Source organism: Dermacentor silvarum, chromosome 8, assembly GCF_013339745.2.
Source record: "Dermacentor silvarum isolate Dsil-2018 chromosome 8, BIME_Dsil_1.4, whole genome shotgun sequence".
Lineage (NCBI taxonomy): Eukaryota > Metazoa > Arthropoda > Arachnida > Ixodida > Ixodidae > Dermacentor > Dermacentor silvarum.
Window position 1 is genome coordinate 180,224,345 of NC_051161.1, and position 26,999 is coordinate 180,251,343.

Here is a 26,999-nt window from a genome sequence, read left to right on the forward strand (position 1 = left end):
AGCGTTTGATGACTTCACATCTTGAAAGGTAAGCAAGTCTCGCGCTTGCGCGCATTCTTGTCGCTTATACAGAGTGTTTCAGTTAACTTGGGACAAACATTAATACTATACTAATGTTACGTAGCTTGACAGAGCCAAGGTAATGTTGCTTGCCGTCGCTTGGAGATACTTCGATTATTTTTTGCATTCCGCCTCATTAGATAATTAGTCTTAATTAATGAAATTCTCAATTATTATTATTAGACTAAAAGTGTCAATGAGAAAGTTGTAGAGCGACATGAGAAACTCTCGATACAGATTTCTTTTACTCCGTAAGTGTTACATATAAGTGTTTTTCCGAGCGTGAAAGATGCCCGCGAATACCCGCAAAGCCCGTCGAGCGGCCAGTCGCACGGCAACCTTGCATGTATTCGCGGGCTTCTTTTACGCTCGGCGATAAGGGGAAAAAAAACTTTCGAGCAGATAGCAAAAAAGTTGTCGCAGTTTCACCTGAAAGGTGAAGCATCAATTGCGATAGCAAATTTGTCGAGAGCTATACGGAGTAATGATATTAGCTTTATCAGCTGTATAAACTTGGACATGCAGCAGCACCGGCAACGCGCAGAACTGTTGTCGACGCCGTCGGCGTTTTGCCCGCGTTCGCTCAAAATGCGTGCGGCGTTGGTGACTGTTGCCGGAGCCTCTGATATAAATAGGCACTTGGTGCCGCAGCTAAACGTCGCCTCCCTTTCCCTCCCACTTCCTTCCCTCCCCCACGGCCTCTCGCGCATCGGAAGAAGGCGCGTTTGCTCCACATATATGGTGATTGTAAAGGAGGAAAGAGACGCCTACTTCTGCAGCCCTTAAGCAAGCACGGCGCGGAACGCGCGTTTGTTCTCCGCCGTGCGTTCACTCCCCGTGAAAGAGCGCGTCCCTCGTGCCCTTTCACTCGCACATACAGCGTTCGGCGGCGCGCGGTCACGATTTCATCTCCATTGATGTCATACGGAACCTCACGGCGACGGCGACGGCGACGCCGACGGCAGAAATCTGCTTTTGAGTGTCCATATAATTGCTATCGCAATAAAAAAAAATCACGCTCGGGCAGATAGCAACAGCGCAGTCTGTTTAAAATAATTAGTTTAAAGCTTCAGTGTTGACATTGCCATACCTAGCACCTCACCAAAACAACTGCGTTTAATGTTTGTATAATACGATGATTTCCTTTTCTTTATGACAGCGTTATAATCCTCTTTTCAAGTGACGTTTTATAACTCCTGTGAGTGTTTCCTCTTAGTAGGTAGTACTCCCTTAGCCGCACGCTTTTATGCTTCCCCGTGTGCTAGGAGGTCAGGGCTCCTCAAGCTGTTGTCACAGCTTTTACCTGTCCTCCTCGTAACTTTTTCTTGCTGCAGAATAAAATTCAATTAAATCGTTTTCACTTCTGCACGTTTCTTAGCTGTGTGCATACAGGCCAAACTGTTCTTGGCTATATGAAATTTACTGCATAAGTGAAAACGCTTGGCCTTTTATTTTTCAGGTGTCTTGTGAGCTCTCATCCAAGCACCCCGTTCCACAGGTCTGCTGTGAGCCGATGTGGCATATGGAAGTAACATGCAGATAGTTCAATAAACTACTTGTAGTTTCAGAGAAAGTATTGTCGACACTTTCTTTTAAAAGTGCAAGCACTTATCCAACGTGACATCGCTGCATCCGAACATTACACTTTATATTTGTGACAAATACATCTAGAACAGCGACACTGCATGCTGTGAGGAAGGTAGAAGTTGTACTGCAAGTGTTATACTAAAATTATTATTATAGAACAATATTGTGTGAATTTCTGTGCCCTAGCAGAGTTCCAATCAGTATGCTTATAATAAACCATATATGCTTATCTTTAAAACTCACACAATGTGCATAAATATAAAATGGGCACAGAGAACTCATCTATACATGTCTACAGAAAATGCAGGATACAGGATCTTTTCAGTAGGGCCACATGAAGGGTGCATAAAGGTGGGACTCATGAAGGAAACATAAAAGCAGTGGCCAAATTTCAGCATCTAGAATACATAAAGTACATGAAGGATACATAAAGGACGGACACATGAAGGAAACATAAAAGCAGTGGCCAAATTTCAACATCTAGGATACATAAAGTACCGTAACATGAAGGATACATAAAGGACGGACACATGAAGGAAACATAAAAGCAGTGGCCAAATTTCAACACGTAGGAAACATAAAGGATGTTTCCTCATGTGACCCCTAGGAAACATACAGTAATCATAAAGGACATAACCATTTTCATAAGGGCGGTTTCTTGGGCATCACCTTCGGCAGCCACTTTTGCGGGCCACTCCACCCAGGTGGCTATCAACTTCATACACCTCAGATCATGTAAGCATGTATGCTGGTCTATGTTCATACCAAATTGCAGCTGACGAAGGCCATAAGCAAAATTTGCACATGGAAAGCAGGAAAGCAGGAAAGGACAGAACGGGGAGCACCAATCACGGTGCGTGTAAATTGGGAGTCTATGTTGCTGTGCGAACTGCAGGAGCAGGTGCTTACCTCGAGAGACTGCTTCCCAATGCAAGTGGCCAGGTCCCCACATCCGAGAAACGTAACACGGCGACCACGACCAAGTGGGACAACGGCGAAACCAGACTCTGTAATCAATCACTTCAGTGTAGCTTGTGCTACACTAAAGCTAATCGAACAAGGCAAGGCTACACCCAGGCTATCGAGCAAGAAGAGCAATGCTCAATGAGACTAGGAATTAAATATGGCAATCAGAAAGCTTGCGTTCATGAAAGAAGCCACTCGGCTCTGCAAGCACTGAAGGCCAAAAACATTAAGAAAAGTCGAATGCTACAGAGCACACGGTGCAACGGTTACTGCAAGACGCATGCCGATGCTGCATCGGCTATTTCTGGAGAGGAATTGCACATGGCAACATACACTAAGAAATACTGCTACAGATATGGTATGCTACTAGACAGTGAATGGTATTAAGTATGCGCAAAGAATCGGTTGACCTTTATATTTGGATGAGGAAGAAGAATCATCCCTAACAAGAGTGGGGAATGAATAAGCTTGCATGTATAGAAAAAAAATGTATACTTGGCACAAATGGAATTTGACATGACCAGGAAGCTGATTAAGGAAGGGCATACTGATGGAACTCTTTTGGCCAGCGTCGTCCGTGCTTGTTCAATGGTTGCAGGTGCATCTCAACATGAAGAATTTCTAGAAAGTCTTTGTTGAGGTACTTGGATGACTCGGCCAATATCCGTGCTGGTGGAATGATGGCTGAGGCTCTTTTCAGTCTTGACACAGTCATCCGTAGTCTTGATATTTCATCCAAATACTTCTGCGTCCGCTTCTTTGTTTGTGGTGTAAAATCCTTGTAAATTTGGCTCCAGCCCCTTCCTGTCAGGGTAGATGGGGGCTCCTGTGATGAGGACCATGGTGTGCTTGGTGCAGATTCTGTTGGGACAGAAAAGTGACACATGAGATACAGCACAGATTAGCCAAACTCATGTAGTGTTTTCTTTTATGTTTGAACCAGTTATGCTGAACCGTAAATGTGGAAAAACGTTCATGTCTCCTACTAACAAATGACATGTATCTCAAGACTAGCGAGCCAATACAGTATATATGAAGCATATTTATTTCTGAACTTGGTGTTGTTTACCTTGTAGTAACAGCCAAAGTCCACACAATCGCCTTGTTGTAGCAGGAAGTAGCTTGTCTTTGGTGTGTAGAGTGTGTTGCTTTACACTGGTGCCGTCCTCTTTACTGCATGTCTGGAACAGAAATTTTGATTGCATCAGAAATTGAAAAAGCACAATTTTGCAATATGAAATGCAAGAAGGTGAGACATATATATTGTAATGGTTTTAGACTGCAGAACACATGCAAATGTACACAGTTTGTTCTAGGGTGCTTCATCAGCATGTTAATTAAATATTGGTACTGTCCATAAAATTTATGTCTGCTTAAATACAATGCGTGTCAAAACCTTAAGTTTTATTAGGATCACAAATGAGAACATTTTTGCGCCCATTTATACACTAGAAGAGATCACACTGCTGGTTTCACAAGCAAATGCAAGACAAACATGAAGCTATTAGAACTGCTGCATTGTTTTTCTGCACGAACGTGATGCACCACTTCATTACTGCAAAAATAAATGCCCCAAGGTAAATCAAACGGAACAGCAAGAACACTTGGAACCAACAAGTACGAAATATGGGTAAATTATCATGCGTGCAACTGTTTAATACATTAAATTCAGTACTTTCACTTCAATTTACCAAAGGGTTATCCGGTTTTGTGGCTACTCAGTCGCCTACGGCCACGGATACAACGAGATAAAAAATGTGACGGGCGTTCCGATAACGCACTCTTTTTTTTCGTGATTGTGTTTGCATAACGACGGCCTCGCAACTAAAGATTTATTTCGGAAACAGCAACGGAGGGTCCTGACTGCCTATATGTAATGCAGGATCTAGTTCGTCAACTCGTCTCCGCCTGTAAGTTAACGAGACGAATATTACATAACGATACAAGCAGCAGTGATGTTAAACTACTTACCTGTATTGCCATCCTCAGTCGCAGCAGAATCCGGCTCCCGTTTCGATGCATACTTGTTCCGCATGGCTCACAATCAAAACATAGCTTTCTGGCTTACATCTCCGCTCGCAAACCCGTCACTTCACCCCAAGCTAAATAACGCGAGGTGTCGAAGCGCAATAAACCGGTTTGAGCACAAAATAAGCAACCAGCATAAGTGTACGAACCAATGAATCCGTGCTTGCTGTGTACGCGAAAATACCGGTAAAAATTTTAAATTCAGGCCAGAGGTCACGTGAGAGATCGATGATGCTGAGCGTTATTTTGCATTTACAATGGCAAAAAAAAGAACAGAGTTAGTGCTGTGTAGTACAATCTCTAATTAAGAATAATACTTTTGTACTCTTTGTCAATTAACAAAAACGCTTCGATGAGCGCGGGAGAAAGTTTGTAGGTTAAAATTGCGCTTATTACGGCGCCTCTAGCGGGAGCTACTGAACTCACTTACGCATACTTTCGAGGGGATGTACTATGCTTCTTTTGTTAGCAGCGATTTTGTCGCCCTCTGTGGCCATTTGGTGAACTTGCGAGTTTGCGGGCCTGATATAATGGCCCGGGCGGCGCGCACGGCGTAGAACGCCCCCCCCCCCCCCCTACCCTCCCCCGGAGCCTTGCGGTCCTGGCGGGCGCGCGCGGCCACTCGGCCCTCCCGCGTTTTCCTCCTCGATATCCTCTCCCAGCCGGCTGCGCGCTCTGCGCACGGCACGCTAGGAAGGCCGCCGTGCGGGCGACGGCCCTATGCGTTGGCTGGCGCCCGCGAGCGCGCCTAAGTTAACGTTTTTTTTTATTGCGATAGCAATTATATAGACACTTCAACCGTATTTCTGCCGTCGGCGTCGCCGTCGCCGTGAGGTTCCCTATAGATAACATCTTCGCCGCGAGCCGTATGCCCGAGCGGAAGCGTGCGGGGACGCGCGCTATCACGGAGATCGACCGCACTCTATCTCCCACGCGCAAGCAAGGAAGCGGGAAGCCAGCGCCGGAGGGACCCGGGGATGGGGGCGCACTTCTACTCTGCCAACAACCGCGCTCTTCACTCGCCCGCACCGTCTCTCATCACCACACGGCTCTGACCTTTATGCGCCGTGCATTCGCCGCTCAGTTTCCGCTGAAGCGATAGACCGCACGTATCTACGCCGCTGCGGCGTATGCGCTTGCTGCCAGCGTTTTGACAGTCGTTGTCTGCAGTCATTCAGTGTGATCTATTCATGTTTGTTTGTGCGGGCTCACACCACGCTTGTTCATTCAGTTAGTGATAGTCGGGCCACATTTTCCAACGCACGCTACACATGTAATGCTGCCCGGATCGGCAGTGCAGCGCTACAGGTGTGTCCCTTCGCACGCGCTGCCCACGGGAAGCGCTTCTCATCAACACCACCGTTTCACACGCGCCTTCTCGTTGTCATCGAGTCTCTCTTCATGTCGGTCTACTTACGCCGCAGCACACCTGCTTACTTAATGAGCTCATGTTTACTGCAATTCACATTGCTACCAAAGCCGCTCACCTTACTTCGTATGACATTGCTGTGTTGCTATCGCATTCATTGTTTCGCCCTTAGGGCGGAACTGTGACATTTTTTTACGTTCTACTATTAAACAAAAACGCGTGAAATTTGTGGGACATGATTTACTCTACCATGAGCCCCCTTAATCATCTTCTCGTTTGCGCAATAAAAGCGTTAAGTACGAACGCTTGCGGCATGAACAATAACTGCGTACTATTATAGCCTACATAGGCTTTTGAATTTTAATACCGGTCGCATTAATAGCGCACAGTTTTAATGGTAGAATATTTAAGTTATATATTTGTACATTCCTCAATAATTTTCAGCCCACTGACGTTATGCTAAATGCAGATTTTATATAGTGCAGGATTTTCGCAGAAATGCTGTTGTTTATGAAGCTGCTCCCGAGTGGTTTTAGAGGCAGGACAGTTTCTTGGCGCCTCGGAGTGATTTCCATGCAGCTGATTTATTTCTTGTTGAATAAAAAAAATAACAGCTGCGTGAAAGACAATAACATGTTTTCTGGGTCTCGAGGGAGAGACAATTTTACCGACTATTTGGAGAAGTGGCCTGGCCAAGGGCTTTAACTTGAAATCTCTGGATGATTACTCGCGCCAACGGATAATTAGATGAAGTTATGGAAATATTACGTTCTCTGGATGAAGTATCTAGGCTAGTCCCCCGATGGCACTTTAGGAGCCTTCAGATACCCGTGTCGAAACAATATTTAGCGCTGTAAAGCCTTGCCATAAAGGACGTAGTCATTTCGTGATTGACAGCTGGAAGGAAATAATTCGTATCATTTTCTAAATTACCGAGGTCATGAACCTGGAAATATTTTTCAAAATATATGTCAGGGTATATATAACTCAGATCACTTGCGAAAGAAACCAGCAGTCGGCGAAACCAAGGCAAGCATAGGGGAGTGTTTCTACCTTTTTTTTAAGTTGTGGTGTTAAATTCTTCGAAATTTATTGTGTAATAATTTATGGAAGAATTAATAGATTAGAAATATCGATCACGGTTCACGTTACACCTGCAGTAATACAGGTCGTACTACGTCCGCCGCTATGGAGGAAGGTGGCGCTCGTCAACACTCTGGAGAACACTAGACATAAACACCCACAAAAGTTGAAGATTGGACAGCCGTCGCCTAGCTCAGCTCGTAGTGCACCGGACGCGAAATTCGGAGGTCGTGGGTCGGACCCGCCGGCGGCGCATGGTTTGTCCTTTCTAATCAATTATTTCTTTCATGAATGATTAGACAATCAATTTCCAAGTATTTAACACCACAACTCAAAAAGAAAAAAATAGAAACACTCCCCTATGCTTGCCTTGGTTTCGCCGACTGATGGTTTCCTTCATGTGTATGTCATAACGAGAGCCTCAGATCTCTCCCCTTGTTTGCAGGTCACCTGCAGCGAGTCAAGGCTCGCGTGAAAAGGCTTGACTAGGCTCTGACTCCATCCTCACATGACGCTAGATATCATAAGAGCGCTATCTAGCTTGGCTCGCAACAGAGGAAGGCGGCCTGCTAATGGCGCCGACGAAAAATGAAAACACCAGCAAAGCGTCATTCCGCTCGGGTTCGAGAAGAAGAGGGCGTGCGCGGGTCATCGGCGCGGCCGCAGTGAGTAAAACCTCACGGCGATGGCAGAAATACGCCTGGAGTGTCAGTATAATTGCTATCGCACTAAAATAAAGTGCATCGTTAGTCTGGTGGCCTCTCCTTTAATGGTGTCAGCTGCCTATATTTCTAGTGCTGTGTTGCAAGGCAATGAAAGTTTGCAATTCCACCTATCGTGAGTCGGAGATGCTTGCATAGTCATCTGTATCTTTAGTCCAATTTTGGTGCCTGTCGGTTTAGTTATCCTGATATTTCTGCACTGTGACATTTGGTCGAGATAGTTAAGAACTATGTGCTATTCTTAGTCCTTCGCGGGTACACGAACACAAGCTTTCTTGCATGCACAAATACTAAAATGTAATGTTCACCGATATTTGCAAGTTGCTTTTGTGCAAAAACTATAATCAGAACGCGCTCCGTGGCGCAGCCGTCCACATTTTACCCAATATGGCGGCGTCAGCGCACTCTAAAAAAATTTACACCCTTTGGTTCGTATAGCCCAAACAATAATCGCCTTGCTTACGTTTCCTTTCTTGAAAACTCGCCATTTTCCTGTCGAGAATGTAATGTCACGTTGATAGCGCACGTGTCGTTCGTGACTAGGAAGTACCGGGCTCGCAGTGTTCAAGAAAGGACAAGACAGACCACGTTAGGGGACAAGATACTACCCAAAGGGTCTAAGCTTTTTTTAAGAGTGTGGCAGTGTCTCCACCCTGAACTAAAATGCGTGGTATTGAAGCCAAGCCCGCCGCGCGAATAGGGCGATCTAAGTAGCGACAGCAGAACCACCGCTGCTGGCATAATTTGCTGCAACGCTACGAGGCCGCCAATGCAATTCCACTTCCCTCGGAAGGCGCAACCAATCACAAATGTCGGTTATCGCTGGGACCGCACGAGCGGATCGCACTCCGAGTGGATGCGTCCACTATTCAGAGCAAACGGAGTGGCTACGCACGCGCTCGCTGCGTGCCAACTTTATTGTCATGGAAGGAGGGGTGGTCGGAGCCTCTCAGTCCACGGCCCCACTGCCGCCTGCCTGACCTGGCTAATTAAAGACTTTTGTCTTGCCAGGTCGGAGCGGGCGAGCTGTGCCTCCCACTGCTCCATTGTGCCACTGGTATTTGGTCTATGAGGGTCACACTCCCAGGTTACATGTATTAGGGTAGGTATGCCACAGCACCAAGGACAGTTGGCCCTATCACGAGTGGGATACATGGCGTTTAGCAATTTTAAATGGGGGAATACCCAAGTCTGTATTTTACGCGAATCGGCGGCCTCTTCCCCGCTAAGTTGTGGGTGAGGCGGCGGGTATTTTCTGCGGACTCCGCGCTGATGAGCAAGCGTGTCTTTGGCATTAAAATTGGTGGAATTTTGTGAGGGATAGTGCGAGTGGTTGGGGTTAGAAGAGGACGCCGTCGCTCGGTTAGTAAACCCTCGAGGTAACGCCTTTTCGTTCCCCTGTACCCCCGCGTGGCCCGGGCACCAGAGTAGGCGATGACGGTTGTTGAAGGATTTGGGGATTATCGCGAGGCTAGCCGCAGTCACGTGCCCCTTAAGAAACACGCGACACGTCTCCTGCGAGTCCGTGACAACGACCGAGTGCCTTTGCGAACGCTCCGCGTGAGTGAGTGCGATCGCCACTGCTAATATTTCCGCCGAGGTGGGGGATCCCGCCGTGGCCGATGCGGTTATTTGCTGCTGGCAGATCACGTTCACGACTGCCAGTGCGTACCTCCTTTGATAGCGCTGTCCGGTCGCCTCTGCATACACACAGCTGCGTCCTTGTAGTACGTGTTGTACCTATCGTTATTAGAGTACGTTGATTGAATGTGTTGTGCGCGTGCTTTGCGCCTTTCTTTGTTGTACTCGGGATGCATATTCTTCGGAATTGGGGCTACTGTAATTTTTGATCTCACCGAAGGATGGAGAGGTACGGCCTGTTCGGTGAGGTACATGGGGTATGCGGGGATATTGAGTCTAGCCAATATTGCTCTACCAGTTTTTGTGAAGCTGAGGCGTTCCCTCTGTCGCATCAGAGTGGCCTGCCTCAGTTCGTCGAACGTATTGTGCACTCCCAAAGCTAACATGCGCTCCGTGGAAGTACATTTAGGCAGGCCCAGAGCAGCCTTGAAAGCGGTTCGGATTATTGTGTTGGCCTGCCTTTCCTCCTCCTTTTCAGGATTTGGTACGGTAAGCCATACGTGATTCGACTAACCACTAAGGCCTGTACGAGCCTTAGGGTATCGTCTTCTCGCATTCCTACTTTTAGATACGTCACGCGACGTATCATTTGAGCTATGTTGTGGGTTGTGGATTTTAGGGTTTTGAGCGTCTGTACTGCTCTCCCGTCGCTCTGCAGCTACAAACCCAGGACTCGCATCGTGGGTACCTCTCGGACTGACTGGCCCTCAACTACGATGTTAATGGATCCTCTGGATTTGTAGCCTTTCGCGTGTATCCGGATGACCTCAGATTTTTCGGGCGCGCACTTCAGGCCGCTCCATCTGGAAAATTTCTCTACCGGTAATACTGCGCTTTGGAGTGTATATTCCTTATCCCCTAGTGAACCTCTGCTCGTCCACAGCGTGATGTCGTCCGCGTAGAGCGTGTAACCTAGGTCGGGTATCCGATCCAGATCACGCGCGAGACGACACATCGCCATGTTGAAGAGCAGAGGAGATATTATCGCTCCTTGAGGTGTTCCTTTGTTAGGCATTTTAAATAAATCCGATGTGATTTGGCCAATACTGATGCTCGCCTCGCGGTTGGAAAGAAACGCTCTTAAGTAATTGTATGTGCGCTCACCACAACCCGCGAGTTCGAGTTCCTCCAATATTGTGGCGTGAGAGACATTGTCGAAGGCTCCTTTGAAGTCTAGTGCTAGGACTAATCTCTCGTCGCAATACGGTATATTAGTTAGAATTTCGTCTTTAAGTAGGAGGAACCGCGTCCTGGCAAGATAAACCCGTGCGAAATTCTATCATGGAGTCCGGGAACCAGCTCCGGTCTTCCAGGTATCGCTGCAATCTGCTATGGATAACCCTTTCATAGAGCTTATAACCAGGCAGGACGTGAGCGATACCGGCCGGAGCGTATCGATCGAGGGATTCTTTTAACACGAAAGTGTTTTATGCCGGGGTCCACCAAGACTTCACTGACGTATTTCCGTCACGGAAATACGTCATAGAACATAATACAAAGAAAGAAACCAGAAGAAAAAGTTCTACAAACATGCAAAATTTGGAAATCGAACCCACGACCTCTCGGTCCGCGACGATAGATCGCCGAGCGTTTAACCCATTGCGCCACAAACGCATTTGCAGAGAGCTACACAGACGCGCCTTATATATCTAACACTCCTCCGTGTACCCGCGCTCTTGCTCGGGGCGGTGCCGCCGCCTACGAGCAGAAAAGAGAAGTACTGCATTATGACACTAACGCGCACCGACAGTGAACGCTTCGGTGGTCTCAGCACTACGACGCCTCGATGCCAGCATTCGAAGGGACGCTGGCATCAAGAAGCACTACCAACGCCACCTAGGTGGCGTTCACCGTACTCAGCACAGCGGAGCGTGGCCTCCGCAATTAGCTCTGAAAATGTTTCTGAAGTTGATCGCGGAGGCTGCAATTACGACGCGCTGTACGCGCTGATTTGCCTCGGTGACGATTCAGTTACGTGCTTTGTCTTGCGCGTTGTATTAGTGTGTCAGTTACGTGCTTCGTCTTTCGCGTTGTGCTAGCGTGTGCAGCGTAGTGCAGCTTCCATATGCACGACGGTTGCTCATGGTCATCGACGTTGGTAGTCGTGATGGAGGAGACGTGCCACCAGGCGTCAGCGTGGGTGCATCAACGCCTAAGGGCGCTTTAGCCACAAAACACCAATAGACATTATATATCAATGTGCAATAAACATTACACTACTTCTGTGAAGACACGTTTCACTTTCGTGTTCTATACCGATTCCTATATAAGAGGGATCAACCACCTTTTTTTGGTTTGAGGATCATGATTATTTTAGTCAATTTCCACTCTTGGGGCAAGTCTCCCTTGGCCCAGCACTCGCTATTAAAAACCTTTGTTATTTTCGCTAGGGCTACCGAATCCATGTTTCGAATCATTGAATTTGTGATCGAGTCTGGGCCCGGTGCCGAGTTTCTAACTGCGGATTGTGCCGCCTCATACACTTCCGCGTACGTTATTTCTTCGTCTAATTTAGGGTTAGCCTCCCCCGCGTATTGTCTCGTCGCGTAGGACGATCCCATCGCGGGTGAGGGTCATATGTACTTGTTCTGAAGAGCATCGCCTAGATCTTGGTCTGTACCCTCGAAGTTGTCTGCTATAATTTGGAGCTTCTTGTTATTCTCAGTACGTGTGCTCATCGGGTCCAGCATGCTCCGTAGTATTCGCCACGTACTGGTCGTTCCCAGAGTTCCTGATAGGGTTCCAAAGAACGTCGCCCACTCGTTTTTAGCTAGCTCGTTGGCGTGGCTTGCTCTGCCAAGAGAACGATGCGTTGTCTCAGGTGTTTGTTTAGACGTCGTCTTTCCCACCTCTTGGCCTATTTCCGCCTCTCTTCCCATAGGCTGACCAGGTGAGAGTCTATCACCGGCACCTCCGCTGTGCGCTCAATGGCTTTGGTGGTGTCCCCGTGTGGTCGTTGAAAGAATTGAGTCCATTCCCAGATGTTGGTCGGGGCGGTATCCGACTCCTCCAGTACCCTCTGGAGTGCTCTATAACGAGGCCAGTCGGTTAACCTAGTGATTCCTATTGTTCTTCGCATGTTGGGCGTCGAGAGCGCTATTCGGATTATGTCGTGATCGCTTTCCAGATTTTCGTCGAAGGAAACCCATTGTGCCTCTCTGACGTTAATTGTAAAGGCACGGTCGGGCGCCGTGTCTCTGCTGACGCTGTTGCCCGTGTGCGTCGGTTTGCCGATTTGATTGATTGCCCGTAAGCCCAAGGCCGTGGCGGTGCGCTCGAGTAGGAACCCTTTGGGCGACATTTTCGCGTATCCCCATAGTATGTGGGGCGCATTAAAGTCACCCACTATCACAGCCTTATCCCTGGTGCCCGCTAAATCTTTCGTTGCTGAGAGAATGTGGGGTAGGTCGTTCCCTTTGCTTTTGGGAGAACTGTGGGAGATTTGTGATTATTGTGTGTGCCTTACTTCATTTATTTGGCCTCATACTGATGACTATGGAATTAGTATCTGCCTCAATTTTCGGAAGTGTTAATAATTGAGCGTTTATCAACTTGCTCAGCAGCGTGGTGACCTTCGAATTTTGAGGATCGCTCAGAGTGTAGTATCCCTGCAGTTCGGCAGCCTTGGCCCCGACCTCCTGCAGACATATCACGTCCGGAGCGATTTCGGAGTTTTTGATAAACTGGTGGAGTACTGCCGCTTTCCTGGAGAAGGAGCGGCAGTTCCACTGCCATATCTCTAATTGTTCTGAATTTTGTATTCGTTGGGATTTCTTAGCGTGATTAGCCATGTTGCCCACTCTTATTTTAAGCCCGTGACGGTTCCGTGTCCGAGCCGTCGGATTCTGTTACGCAGTGGCTTATTTTATATAGTTTTTGCCGAACCCGCTCCTGCCGAAATTACGCGTTTTTTGGTGGGAACAGCCTTCGAGACTGCCTTAGGCTGTTCCGCCACGAATACCTTGTGTTTCTCGAAGTCATTCGTGCATAGTTGCTGAAATTCCGTTAGCTTTTGGTTAACTAACGTCATCATTTCATGCATAAATATTTTCAGGTTTTCCGCGATCATTGTTTGCATCTGCGTTGCGGTTATCTGTGCGCTATTTGAGATTTGCGTTGTCGGAGACTGCGCGGAGACCGAGGTTATATCTGCCGCCGCCTTCGTTTTAGCTATTTCTTTAGACGGACGTGGCGTTTGCAGCTGTTATATTGTGCTATTGAGGCGTGCCTCTAAGTCTGACATTTGTTTCTCAAGTGATTTTCGTTTGCGTTCTTCTCCTGAGAGCTGTTCTCTCAGTCGCGCGTTTTCCTTTTCCGAATTCAGAATACGTTTATCATTTTCACCAGTATTCTGCTTTGGAGCAGTGGGAGAAACAACCCTCGCCCTGCCCACCTGCTGTTTTTTAGGTAGTGGCGAATTCGACCGCTGCGAAGCCCTGGAGCTGGAGGGGTCCCTCGAGGGGGTATTGCTCTTTGCTCTGCTTCCGGGTGACGATCTGGACCTAGATCGGCGTCGGTAGAGGTCTTCCTCCTCCGTCGACTCGAACCAGCGCCCCGGTGCCTTCTTGGTGTTCTGTCCCGACCGCTCCCGCGATCGAGACTGGCGAGTCGTCTTCCCGCGCTTGGCGGCGTTGGGGCACAGACGCGTCTCGTGCCCCGCCGCCTTGCACACGGCGCACTTCACTTCACATTCGTGTCCTTGTGGGGTTGGATTTTCGAGTCCGCAGCCACGGCATATGTTCTTGGGGTTGGGACACACGTCCGAGCGGTGTCCCTCTTGCATGCACTCCAGGCACATTTTGATTGTCGGCCTGTACTCCGTACACCGCATCTCTACTCCCATGCAGTACACGCATTTGGGGCGCGTGCCTCCCGAGAAGGTGAGGAGAGCGGTGTTTGAGCTTCCTAGCATTCGGGCCCTTTCGATGCTGACACCTTGGGTCCTGACTCGCAGGTGTTGCTCGAGATCTGCTGATTCGGTGTGTGCTGGGAATCCGTGCACTACCCCTTTGTAGCTATCTTCTGGATCCGCTACATATATGTTGAAGGGGTGTTGTTTGCCTCGCAGCTCAATGCATGTGGTTCGACGAATGACGTCCGCCACTTCCAGTGAAGGTGTGGAGACGATTATGATATTCGTTCCCTCTCGGATTAGCAGTATGAAATCCCCTCCTGTGATTTTTCGTTGGCTCGGTCCGTTTTCTATTATTATCGTCCCGGTAGCCCGAATGGTATTGTGGTATTTCTGTTCTCAGATATTCCTTGAGCATTAGTCCCTTGTGGGGCTTCAGTATTATCTTGATGTCATTCTTCGGTAATGGTGGTCGAGGGTTCCCCTTCGTTGGGCGCATGTTGCGACGACCGGTGCCTGTCTCGCCGTTATGCCCGTCTCCTTTCGCGCCGCCTGCTGATGGCTGTCCGTTAATCTTGATGTTGGAAGTCTGTCGTTATGCTTGGCAGCCTCTCGCTGCCGCCGCGATAGGACTAACTGCCAGCCGTCCGTCGCCTGGTTTTGGGCGGCGATCCCTTGACTTTTGCTAGTCCCTGCTTCGGAAATTAGTCTTGTGTCCCCGTTTTCGTCCGCGTTGTTATTGGGAGTCGGGGGAATTATTTGGAGGTCCATATCTTCTGATGTAGTCATCTCTTACGCTCGGCAGGAGCAATCTTGTTATTAACAAGTGGTGAGGCGGTCGCTCACGCGCTAAGCCTGTCGAGGCCCAACGGGGCTTCCGCCGCTTCCAATTTTCAAAGTCGCGCGGGATGACGAAAAATTCACTTGGTCTTGAAACAAAGCGTTTGAAGAGTGGAACCCGATCGGATACTCGAAGCAGGTGCACTTGACGAGTTTTCGGCTAAGCCGTCGATAGTCGGCGGAGCCCATGTGAAAAGAGCGTGTTCTGCCGAAACTTATTCTTCTTCTCCACCCGCTGCGTGCCAAAGTTTCTAAGAAAGGAGGGGCCGGGACTCCTCCTATGTGGATGCATGGTATGCATTTCGCAATTAATTGCGTAATACCAATTCTGATAGAAGTAACATTCAATATATATCCAAAATACTACAAATATACAAGAATGCAATTTACAACAAATCACGAAGTACAAAAACGCTTGCACTAGAAGCTGTATTAACATTTGATAAAGTAATTCAAATGCACATAAATGGTCTATAGTGGCACAAATTTTACAGCGAAAGCTCTATATGGCTAGGCGAACCGAAAAACCGTTCGTCCCATGTTTCGCTAAACGTCTCCATTGGCTGCGCCGTCAGTTACGTCGTTCTCTACGTCGCACCCAAGCGCGCGCGCCATTGGCAGCGCCGATAGTGACGTCGTTCTCTGCGTCGTACCCAAGCACGCGCGCCTGCTCTGCCCGCAATGCCGCCTCCTTGGCTCGCCGTTGTCGCATGCGTTCGATATCTCGAGTTAGATACGCGTGCTGGTTAGCAGCATTCGCCCGCCATTGGCGCTTGCGTTCCACTAGAAACACAAGCATATAACCAATAATTGAGAAACGCTTCAATCCAGCCTGGGGACTAACCCACTGCTAAACACCGGGGCCGCACGTTTCAGCTTCGCTGGTTAACCATCTGTACGGAGGGCTTGAGCGGTGTTTTAGATGCGAGAGCATCTTATGCTCGGGGCAGTGTCCGTGTTGTGGCGTCCGCACCCATACTCCGCATGTGCAACTCTCCCTCATTCTCCTCTCCTATGCAGGTGCGCGCTCTCCTCCTCCCCTCTCCCCCTCTCCGTCACAGGTGCGGCGCAGCAAATCATTGCATACTCTCTCACTCTCTCCCTCTCTCTCTAAGGGTACGCCGGTAGGCAGCGCAAGTGTCGCGGCACAGTATAAAGCGCGCGTTCGCTGTGCTTCCGTCCTTCTCTCTTTGTGCAACGATGTGCGAAACGCCATGAACAACGTAATCGTCGGCGCTACGTAAACCGCCGCGGAGCAGAGGAAGGCTCGGGAAGCCGAACGTAAACAAGATCACAAGCAACCCACCACCATCAGGGGAACGTGTATAGACCTCGTCTTCGCAAATTTCAAACTCGACCCTTTGCAGCAAGACCCATTGACGCTACACTTCGCCGACCACAAAGTCATCGTCTTCAAGATACCGTGCGCACCGACGCTAGGAATCACGTACGATCTCTAAATAAAGACGCAACAACCCCGTACAAACGTCTCCTCTCTTCTCAATACATTCTCTCACTCTTATTTTCATTGGGTTGTGTTGCCAAGTGAAACTAAACGGAAACTCGATGCGCAGCACCCGCGATGCTTTCGCATCCCACCATGGTTGCCCGTAGGGTGAGATGATGTGATTTTTTTTAATACAGCGTAAGTTTGCGTTTGAGGAACGCTTGAATACTGAAGTCCCACAATGAAAAGGGTCAAAGTTTTCTTTGGAGCGTGCGGGCCAACGGGTTGGCGTGCTTGTGGCGGCGGCAGACGACGCAACTGCGGCGCACCCTGGCGCGGGCTACGGCGGCATCGCTTCCGGCTGAGGCGGCGATTGAGGGACTCCGAGGGGCTGTTGGATCGCCCCGCGTACGACGTCGGCAGTCGAAGCCACTTGCGGCTGTGATGAAAGGAAAATCTTGCGCAGTTCTTGGTGCACCTTGATGATCACCTGAGGTCGTCGGAGCTGTTGCATTGCGAACTGCGGCCTGAGCACTTGGCGGTTATGTTGCCTAGTGCGCATTTCCAGAGTCTTCTCAATCATTGTTGCCTCTGTCAAAACCTCAGCTATGGTCTTCGGCAGGTGGCGGATTAGTCCGTCAAAAAGTTCCGGGAACGTGGTACAAAAGAGTAAGGAACGCGTTAGGAACGCCGTCGCCCCTGGACGCCCAGCCAGTTCTTTCAGAGCTGGGCATTGTATAGCCATCGTATAAGTGGTAACAAATATCCCATTGTGGAAGTCGGACCCGGCAACGAAGCCTCTTTTCCGAGTACGTAGCGAAGGGGTCGGTTTGCCATCTTGTAGCCAAATTCAACATAGCAAATCCCCAATATAGGTTAACCCCAACATAGCAAATCCCAGCAGAGCGCCAACTTCGCTGTACTTCCCTCTTCACGGGTTGGAAGGGCTCTGACGTTTAAATATCCCTCACTTGTGCTTACAAGCAGATCTTGCTTTGGCCCTCCCGTACTTCGAAGAGCGCCCATCCCATGTCTCCTTGCCCTATTTGCGGAATTAACACTGGACGCTGGGCGAGTTGGTATCCGAACATGTTCCTACGGGGGTGCGGGGGGGGGGGGGGGGAGGAAGCGCTACTCGGACGAAGGAAGTAGACGTTACAAGAGCTGTATCGTCTACTGCCTTCGTCCGGGTAGCGCTCCCACCACTAAGAGCCTGTCCTATTTGCAGGTTTAAGGAACGCGAAACAAAACACACGCTATGTCTTTTTATTGCGATAGCAATTATCATCATCAGCCTATATTCTTATGTCCACTGCAGGACGAAGGCCTCTCCCTGCAATCTCCAATTACCCCTGTCTTGCGCTAGCGTATTCCAACTTGCGCCTGCAAATTTCCTAACTTCATCATCCCATCTGGTTTTCTGCCGACCTCGACTGCGCTTCCCTTCTCTTGGTATCCATTCTGTAACCCTAATGGTCCACCGGTTATCCATCCTACGCATTACATGGCCTGCCCAGCTCCAGTTCTTCCGCTTAATGTCAACTAGAATATCGTTTATCCCCGTTTGTTCTCTGATCCACACCGCTCTCTTCCTGTCTCTTAACGTTACTCCTAAGATTTTTCGTTCCATCGCCCTTTGTGCGGTCCTTAACTTGTTCTCGAGCTTCTTTGTTAACCTCCAAGTTTCTGCCCCATATGTTAGCACCGGTAGAATGCAATGATTGTACACTTTTCTTTTCAACGACAGTGGTAAGCTCCCAGTCAGGATTTGGCAATGCCTGCCGTATGCACTCCAAGCCAATTTTATTCTTCTGTAAATTTCTTTCTCCTAATCAGGGTCCCATGTGAGTAATTGACCTAGATAAACGTACTCCTTTACAGACTCCAGACGCTGACTGGCGATCCTGAATTCTCGTTCCCTTGCAAGGCTATTGAACATTACCTTTGTCTTCTGCATATTCATCTTCAACCCAATTCTTACACTTTCTCGATTAAGGTCCTCAATCATTTGTTGTAATTCGTCTGCATTGTTGCTGCATAGTACAATGTCATCTTCAAACCGAAGGTTGCTGAGATATTCGCCGTTGATCCTGACATCTAAGCCTTCCCAGTCTAAGAGCTTGAATACTTCTTCTAAGCATGCAGTGAATAGCATTGGAGAGATTGTGTCTCCTTGCCTGACCCCTTTCTTGATAGGTAACTTTCTACTTTTCTTGTGGCGAACCAAGGTAGCTGTGGAATCCTTGTAGATATTTGCTAAGATATTCACGTATGCCTCCTGTACTCCTTGATTACGCAATGCCTCTATGACTGCTGGTATATCTACTGAATCAAATGCTTTTTCATAATCTATGAAATTCATATAGAGAGGTTGATTGTACTCCGCAGATTTCTCGATTACCTGATTGATGACATGGGTATGATCCATCGTAGAATATCCCTTCCTGAAGCCAGCCTGTTCTCTTGGTTGGCTGAAGTCAAGTGTCGCCCTGATTCTATTGGAAATTATCTTGGTGTATATTTTATACAATACTTAAAGCAAGCTAATGGGTCTATAATTCTTCAATTCTTTAAAGTCTCTCTTCTTATTGATTAGTATAATGTTGGCGTTCTTCCAGCTCTCTGGTACACTTGAAGTTGCGAGGCATTGCGTATAAAGGGCCGCAACTTTTAAAGTATGATATCTCCTGATCAACAAGAAGAAAGTAAGGGATATTCGAAATTATAACGTGGGAAAAATTGAAGAAGCCGTAAAATATGGACGCAGCATGAAATCAGTAAGAAGAAAACTAGGCATAGGACAAGGCAAGATGTATGCACTGAAAGATAAGCATGGTAATATCATCAGCAATTTCGATGACATAGTAAAAGCAGCAGAATAATTCTATACTGACCTGTACAGTAGCCAAAACAGCCAAGCTACTTTCATTCGAAATAGTGATGAACCGGATACAGAAGCTCCTTCTATAACTAGCGATGAAGTTAGAAGGGCCTTGAAAGACATGACCAGGGGAAAAGCGCCTGGAGAAGATGGAATAACAGTAGATTTAATCAAAGATGAAGGAGATATCATGCTTTAAAAGCTTGCGGCCCTTTATACGCAATTCCTCACAACTTCCAGTGTACCAGAGAGCTGGAAGAACGACAACATTATACTTATCCATAAGAAGGGAGACGTTAAAGAATTGAAGAATTACAGACCCATTAGCTTGCTTTCAGTATTGTATAAAATATTCACCAAGATAATTTCCAATTGAATCAGGACAACACTTGACTTCAGCCAACCAAGAGAACAGGCTGGCTTCAGGAAGGGATATTCTACGATGGACCATATCCATGCCATCAATCAGGTAATCGAGAAATCTGCGGAGTGCAATCTACCTCTCTATATGGCTTTCATAGATTATGAAAAGGCATTTGATTCAGTAGAGATACCAGCAGTCATAGAGGCATTGCGTAATCAAGGAGTAGAGGAGGCATACATGAATATCAACAAATATCTACAAGGATTCCACAGCTACCTTGGTTCTCCACAAGAAAAGTAGAAAGATACCTATCAAGAAAGGGGTCAGGCAAGAAGACACAATCTCTCCAATGCTATTCACTGCATGCTTAGAAGAAGTATTCAAGCTCTTAGACTGGGAAGGATTAGGAGTGAGGATCGACGGCGAATATCTCAGCAACCTTCGGTTTGCAGATGACATTGTCCTATTGAGCAACAATGGAGAGGGATTACAACAAATGATTGAGGACCTTCATCGAGAAAGTGCAAGAATTGGGTTGAAGATGAATATGCAGAAGACAAAGATAATGTTCAATAGCCTGGCAAGGGAACAAGAATTCAGGATCGCCAGTCAGACTCTAGAGTCCGTAAATGAATATGTTTATCTAGGTCAATTACTCACAGGGGACCCTGATCATAAGAAAGAAATTTACAGAAGAATAAAATTGGGTTGGAGTACATACGGCAGGCATTGTCAAATCCTTACTGGGAGCTTACCACTGTCGTTGAAAAGAAAATTGTACAATCATTGTATTCTACCGGTGCTAACATATGGGGCAGAAACTTGGAGGTTAACAAAGAAGCTCGAGAACAAGTTAAGGACCACACAAAGAGCGATGGAACGAAAAATCTTAGGAGTAACGTTAAGAGACAGGAAGAGAGCGGTGTGGATCAGAGAACAAACGGGGGTAGACGATATTCTAGTTGACATTAAGCGGAAGAAATGGAGCTGGGCAGGCCATGTAATGCGTAGGATGGATAACCGGTGGACCATTAGGGTTACAGAATGGATACCAAGAGAAGGGAAGCGCAGTCGAGGACGGCAGAAAGTCAGGTGGGATGATGAGGTTAGGAAATTCGCAGGCGCAAGTTGGAATACGCTAGCGCAAGACAGGGGTAATTGGAGATCGCAAGCAGAGGCCTTCATCCTGCAGTGGACATAAATATAGGCTGGTGGTGATGATGATGATGATGATCTCCTCCATCTTTGATTAAATCGACTGTTATTCCATCTTCTCCAGCAGCTTCTCCCCTGGTCATGTCTTTCAAGGCCCTTCTAACTTCATCGCTAGTTATAGAAGGAGCCTCTGTATCCGGTCCATCACTATTTCGAATGAAAGTAGCTTGGCTGTTTTGGGCACTGTACAGGTCAGTAGAGAATTTTTCCGCTGCTTTTACTATGCCATCGAAATTGCTGATGATATTACCATGCTTATCTTTAGGTGCATACATGTGGCCTTGTCCTATGCCAAGCTTTCTTCTTGCTGATTTAATGCTGCGCCCATATTTTACGGCTTCCTCAAATTTCCCACGTTATATTTTTTGTATATCCCTTACTTTCTTCTTGTTGTTCAGTTTTGACAGTTCAGCGAATTCTATCTGATCTCTGGAGTTGGACACTTTCATGTTTTGTGGTTTCTTTATTAGGTCCTTTGTTTCTTGGGAGAGCTTACCTACTGGTTGCCTTGGTGCCTTACCTCCCACTTCAATTGCTGCTTCTGAGATCAACCTAGTTACGGTTTCATTCATTACCTCTATGTTGTCTTTATCTTACTTTTCTAAAGCTGCATATTTGTTTGCGAGCACCAGCCTGAATTGGTCTGCTTTCACTCTTACTGCATCTAGGTTGGCATGTTTCCTCTTGACTAATTTCACTCTTTCTCTCTTCAAATTGAGAGAAATCCTAGACCTCACTAACCTATGATCCCTGCACTTTACCTTACCTAACACTTCTACATCTTGAACTATGCTTGGATTGGCAGAGAGTGTGAAATCTATTTCATTCCTTGTTTTTACATCAGTTCTTTTCCAGGTCCACTTCCAGTTGCTGCGCTTCGAGAAGGTATTCATTATTCGGAGCCTATTCCTTTCCGCGAATTGTACTAACATCTCTCCTCTCATTTCTAGAATCGATGCCGTAGTTGCCAATTGCTTGCTCACTAACCTGCTTTTTCCCCACTTTTGCATTGAAGTCGCCCATCACTACAGTATACTGAGTTGGCACCTTTCTCATTGCTAATTCAACATCTTCATAAAACTGTTCTATTTCTTCATCATCATGACTAGAGGTTGGGGCGTAGGCTTGTACTACCTTCATTTTGTATCTCCTATTCCGCTTTATTACGACCACTGTGTCTCACCTTCTACTTAGGAGCCGGAGAGTTGCGTACATGCGCTACTCTCGATGGAGGAGAGACACGACTGACAGCATAGCAAACAAGGATTTAATATGTACAAGGACGGTAAAGGCACAAGGCACGCAAAACTAGAACCATAATTCACCCAAAAATGTTCACTCTAACTCACCAAATTCAGAATAAGTACAAAGTACCAAAAAATAATCTCAGTTTCGGAGCCAGCTACGCCCTAAAGTCTCTCGGTTAGTCCTGGCACTGACTCGTCAAAGTCTGGCCACCCTGGCCCCGGTCTAATTGCGTCGCAATATGGAAGTGCGGTTTCTTACGGACCGTCGGTTTGAAGTTCTTGTTGGGTCCGCGTCGTGCGCGTCCGAAGCGTTACGGGTGCCGTAAGTGCCGACGCTGATGTGTCACTAGCCGCGTTAGGCCTCACGACTTGTTCGTTCGGGGTGTCGCTGATGCCGTAAGTGCCGACGACTCGCGGTTCCGTTGACCTGGCCGAGTGCGTGGCTGGTGCCCCGGTAGCACGGTGATTATCGGTTGAACGGGCTTGGCCGAGGAAGAGGGATTCTCGAGAAGAAGACCAGAACCACCGTGAGCAGCAGCAGCCGGTCCCAGGAGCTTCGCCCGGACGTCTCCGAGGACTACACCTACGCCTGGGCCTTGCCGGCGTCACGAGCTTTGTGGGCGGGTCCTCCGCTCTCCCGTCGTCAGAGCAGGGCTGACGAAGCGACCTTCCAGCTCAAGAGCCACGTCGATAATTCTGCTTCGATACTTCTCCCTCGCGGATTACACCTCGGCTCGCGTGCCTCGCGCGCTCGCGCCGTTCGGAAAGCTCCGCGATCTTCGTCGTCTTCTTTTATTGCGATAGCAATTATATGGACACTCCAAAGCAGATTTCTGCCATCGGCGTCGCCATCGTCGTCGCCGTCGCCGTTGCCGTCGCCGTCGCCGTGAGGTTCCGTATGACGTCAATGGAGATGAAATCGTCGCCGCGGTGGTAAGTGGTTCTTGAGGGAAAGGGAAAGGTTGGCGCTATCTTCTGCAGCCCTTGAGGGAGCACGGCTCAGCGCCAACGCCGCGCGCCGCCGAACGCTGTATGTGCGAGTGAAAGGGCGCGAGGAACGCGCGCTTTCACGGGGAGTGAACCCACGGCGGAGAACAAACGCGCGTTCTGCCCCGTGCTCCCTTAAGGGCTGCAGAAGTAGGTGTCTCTTTCCTCCTTTACAATCACCATATATGTAGAGCAAACGCGCCTTCTTCCGCCGCGCGAAAGGCCTTGGGTGGGGGGGGGAGGGGGAGTGAAGGGAGGCCACGTGTAGCTGCGGCACCAAGTTCCTATTTAAATCAGAGGCTCTGGCAGCAGTCACCAACGCCGCGCGCATTTTGTGCGAACGCGAGCAAAACGCCGACGGCGTCGACAACAGCTCTGCGTCTTGCCGGTGCCGCTGCATGTCCAAATTTATACAGCTGATAAAGCTACCATCATTACTCCGTATAGCTCTCTACAAATTTGCTATCGCAATTGATGCTTCACCTTTCAGGTGAAACTGCGACAATTTTTTCGTGTACCGACGACGTCCGACTAATGACACACTGCTACCCTCTCATTAATGCTGTAGAATTCATCAATGTTGCCCGCTATGTCCTCATGGACTAGAAGTCCTACCCCGGATTCTCTCTTATCTGGCAGACCTCTGTAGCAGAGGACGTCGCCGTTAGTCAGCACTGTGTAAGCCTCACCAGTTCTTCTAACCTCACTAAGGCCAATGATATCCCAGGAAATGCCTGATAATTCTTCAAATAGTCCTGTTAAGCTAGCCTCACTTGACAGGGTGCGCGTGTTGAACGTTGCCAGGTTCGGTTTCCATTGGTGGCCTGTCCGGACCCTGAGATCCTTAGCACTCTCTGGCGCGTAGCAGGCCTGTCCGCCGCCTTGTTCAGGTGCTCCGCAGCCACTGGGGACTGAGGGCCATGGGTTAATTATCGCAGTCATGAGGGAGGTAGTGGCCGAATACTGCACCAGGGAGGACAATTCCTGTTCTGGTGAGGGAGTGACTTTGATGAAGCTTAGTGGGCCTTCCTAGTTTGGTTGCACCTGAACTAGTGTAGCCCCACTAGCTCTCGGCAATATATTTTTTCTTGTCGGTGTCAGGCACCACTCCATGCCTGAAAATGTAGTGGACTGGAGTAAGATTCGAACTTACGACCTTCAGATTTGAGGCCGGGTATTCTACCTCTTCTCCATGCCACCACCCAGAAATTATATGGACACTCAAAGCGGATTTCTGCTGTCGCTGTCGCCGTGAGGTTCCGTATGACGTCAACGGCGGTGAAATCGTCGCCGCGCACCGTATGCTGAAAGTGCGCGCGCGACGCGCGCTTTCACGGGGAGCGAACGCACGGCGGAGAGCAAACGCGCGTTCTTCGCCGTGCTCCCTGAAGGGCTGCATAATTAAGCGTCTCTTTCCTCCTTTACAATCACCACATATAGAGAGCAAACGCCACTTCTTCCGTCGCGTGAAAGGCCGTGGGGGGACGGGAAGGAGGGAGGGGAGGCGACGTTTAGCTGCGGCACCAAATGCGTAATTATATAAGAACGTTGCGAGGCGAGAAGGTGGTAAAAACATCCGACGCTGCTCGACGAGTGTCCCGTTCTGATCTCGTCGAAAACCTATGAGCCGCCCCTAGAGGCACCGGCAACAGTCACCAACGCCGCGCGCGTTCGGTGCGAACGCGGGCAAAACGCCAACGGCGTCGACAACAGTTCTGCGCGTTGCTGGTGCTGCTGCATGTCCAAGTTTATACAGCTCATAAAATTACTATTTTTACTCCGTATAGCTGTCTACTAATTGCTATCGCAATTGATGCTTCGCCTTTCGGGTGAAACTGCGACATTTTTCGTCTGTCCCATCGCTTTTGTGCGCTTTTATTAATGCCATAACGTTAAGAGCCCCGTGTCGCAGAAAATGCAGCGTTGGCGTCGGTGTCGGCGTGGGCGCGCCGGCGTCGGTGTCGGGGCAAATCATCCCGAACCGCGCCCCCCCCCCCCCCCCCCCCCGCGTGGCGCAAGGCGTTAGTGAACAAAATTGAATTTCTCAAGGTAAAATCGCTCAGAAAAATCGTAAAGTACGACTTAACCACAACCTACGGACATGATAGCATCGGATTGTAATTTTAATGCATGAGAAAACATAATTCTGTTACGAAGAAACTCAAACACAAACCCCTTTTTCAGCATTTCTGCCATACCAACAGCGGTGCGCAGAGGCGAAGCTGGAGAAAAAAGAAAGCTGCAGTTACCACGACGCCTGACAAGCATTCAGGCATCTTTGGATGCTATCGCGTTCCACTCTTAAAGGCGAAGCTTAAGCGTCCTCCAATTTTTAAACCTGCATATATGAACCAATTAGCCTAGTACCACGTCCAAATGCCTCAGTTGTTGTTCCGGGTGCCCCGAAAGCTAGGAGATACTCGATAATTCTGCAGTTTCTCGCGAAATGCCAAGCCATAACGCAGTGCTGAGAGCTTCGCCGCCGGCATATCTGCTCGGAGTTTTGCAGTTTGTTGTGAGAGTGAAAAGGTGGCCTGACGTCACAATTCACGTCGGCGTAACAGAAAAGACGGAAAAAGTGGCGAGTCCTTGGTTGTTGTTGAAGTAGTCGTTCAGTGGCACGGCTTCGATTTATTACCAATCGAAACTGTTGGGGTTTTATATGCGGTGCAAATTATGTTATGGAATAATTTACGTTTTGAATCATTTGTAAGCCATGGCGGCAGGTTTTGCGCAAAAGCTAGGACACAAGCGCAGACACTGCGGTTCTGTTCATATGTCCCTCGGCCAAGACCTTGCGTCATAGTTACCGGTAACCTGCTGAAAATAAAAATGTAAATGGCAGGCAACACTCGCTATGTTATGTGGTTAAGGAGAAAAGAAGCATCCACCTTGTCGACGTCGGCGTCTGTGCGCAGGCTGCTCATTGCGGACATGTTGGTCCAAGCGCAGAGCTCTTCGACGGCAGCCGGTGACACTCTGAGGTTGGCCTCGGGATCGCGGCCCGACAGATGCGTCAGCAGGCACTCGCGGAGCGCCATGTGCATGCCCTGCGCCGAGCGACGCAGCATGAAGCCCAGCGCTGCGCGACTAGCTACAGTCGTCTTTCACATTAAGTGGTCCCTGAGCTGCAAATTAATATACGTGTGGCAGGGAGCGAAATACTGCAAAAACATTATTTGTCGTACAAGGGGACGCTTTAGTCTGTGGTTGACCAGCTTCTTGTGGATACACGACCGGAAGGTGTAGAGCCTAGCTTCGCTCAAGATAAATAAATAACCGACGGGCCAACCGAGTGACCGTCAGTAACCGTTATCGCCTATTGCCTCAGCAAGGAGGTGAATTAATTCCATGTGGCGGTTCAGGTTATCCGTAGCACAGCGAAATTCCTAGTTTTCGGTTCCGTGAGAGGCAGGAGTCGGGAACAAATTCGTAGCTAATGTCGCCTCAACAACGGAACATAGAGGAGGGATTATGACCTCCGCTGCAAGAAAACAGACAGCACACTTGTGCGAATTTGCAGAATGACCGCCTATTTTCTATAGTGAACAAGCAGTTGTGTTAAGGGGAGAGGCGGGTCAAAAAACGGCGATTTTCATTAAAGAAATAGGTTTTGTGTTTTTAGTTGTTTCAACAGCATTCATCTCTCCTATTTCACATATCAAGAAATCAGAGCCAGAAATGATCAAGAAAAGTATAATAAACTCGGT

At 48.4% G+C, this 26,999-nt stretch overlaps 2 protein-coding genes across 2 annotated transcripts in view; both read right to left on the minus strand.

Moving 5' to 3' along the window:
- LOC125947638 (uncharacterized) overlaps positions 1-26,343 on the minus strand; it is a 182,445-nt gene extending 156,102 nt beyond the window's left edge. Inside the window, exon 1 of the mRNA XM_049672786.1 lies at positions 26,181-26,343. Coding sequence (XP_049528743.1) covers positions 26,181-26,336 — 156 coding nt within the window. The 5' untranslated portion in view covers positions 26,337-26,343. The remainder of the gene's footprint in view (positions 1-26,180) is intronic.
- On the minus strand, positions 3,077-4,548 carry LOC125947637 (uncharacterized). Its single transcript, XM_049672785.1, has 2 exons — positions 3,683-4,548; positions 3,077-3,474 (listed from the first exon to the last, which is right to left on the minus strand). The coding sequence occupies exons 1-2, from the start codon at positions 3,816-3,818 to the stop codon at positions 3,146-3,148; spliced, it is 465 nt and encodes a 154-aa protein (XP_049528742.1). The 5' UTR covers positions 3,819-4,548; the 3' UTR covers positions 3,077-3,145.
- Positions 26,344-26,999: the final 656 nt, after the last annotated feature.

Excerpts from the sequence above, each read along its gene's own strand:
- LOC125947637 (XM_049672785.1), bottom strand. The coding sequence starts at position 3,818 with ATGCAATCAAAATTTCTGTTCCAGACATGCAGTAAAGAGGACGGCACC. Across the intron at positions 3,475-3,682 it reads ACTTTGGCTGTTACTACAAG|AATCTGCACCAAGCACACCA; the intron begins GTAAACAACACC and ends CTGTCCCAACAG.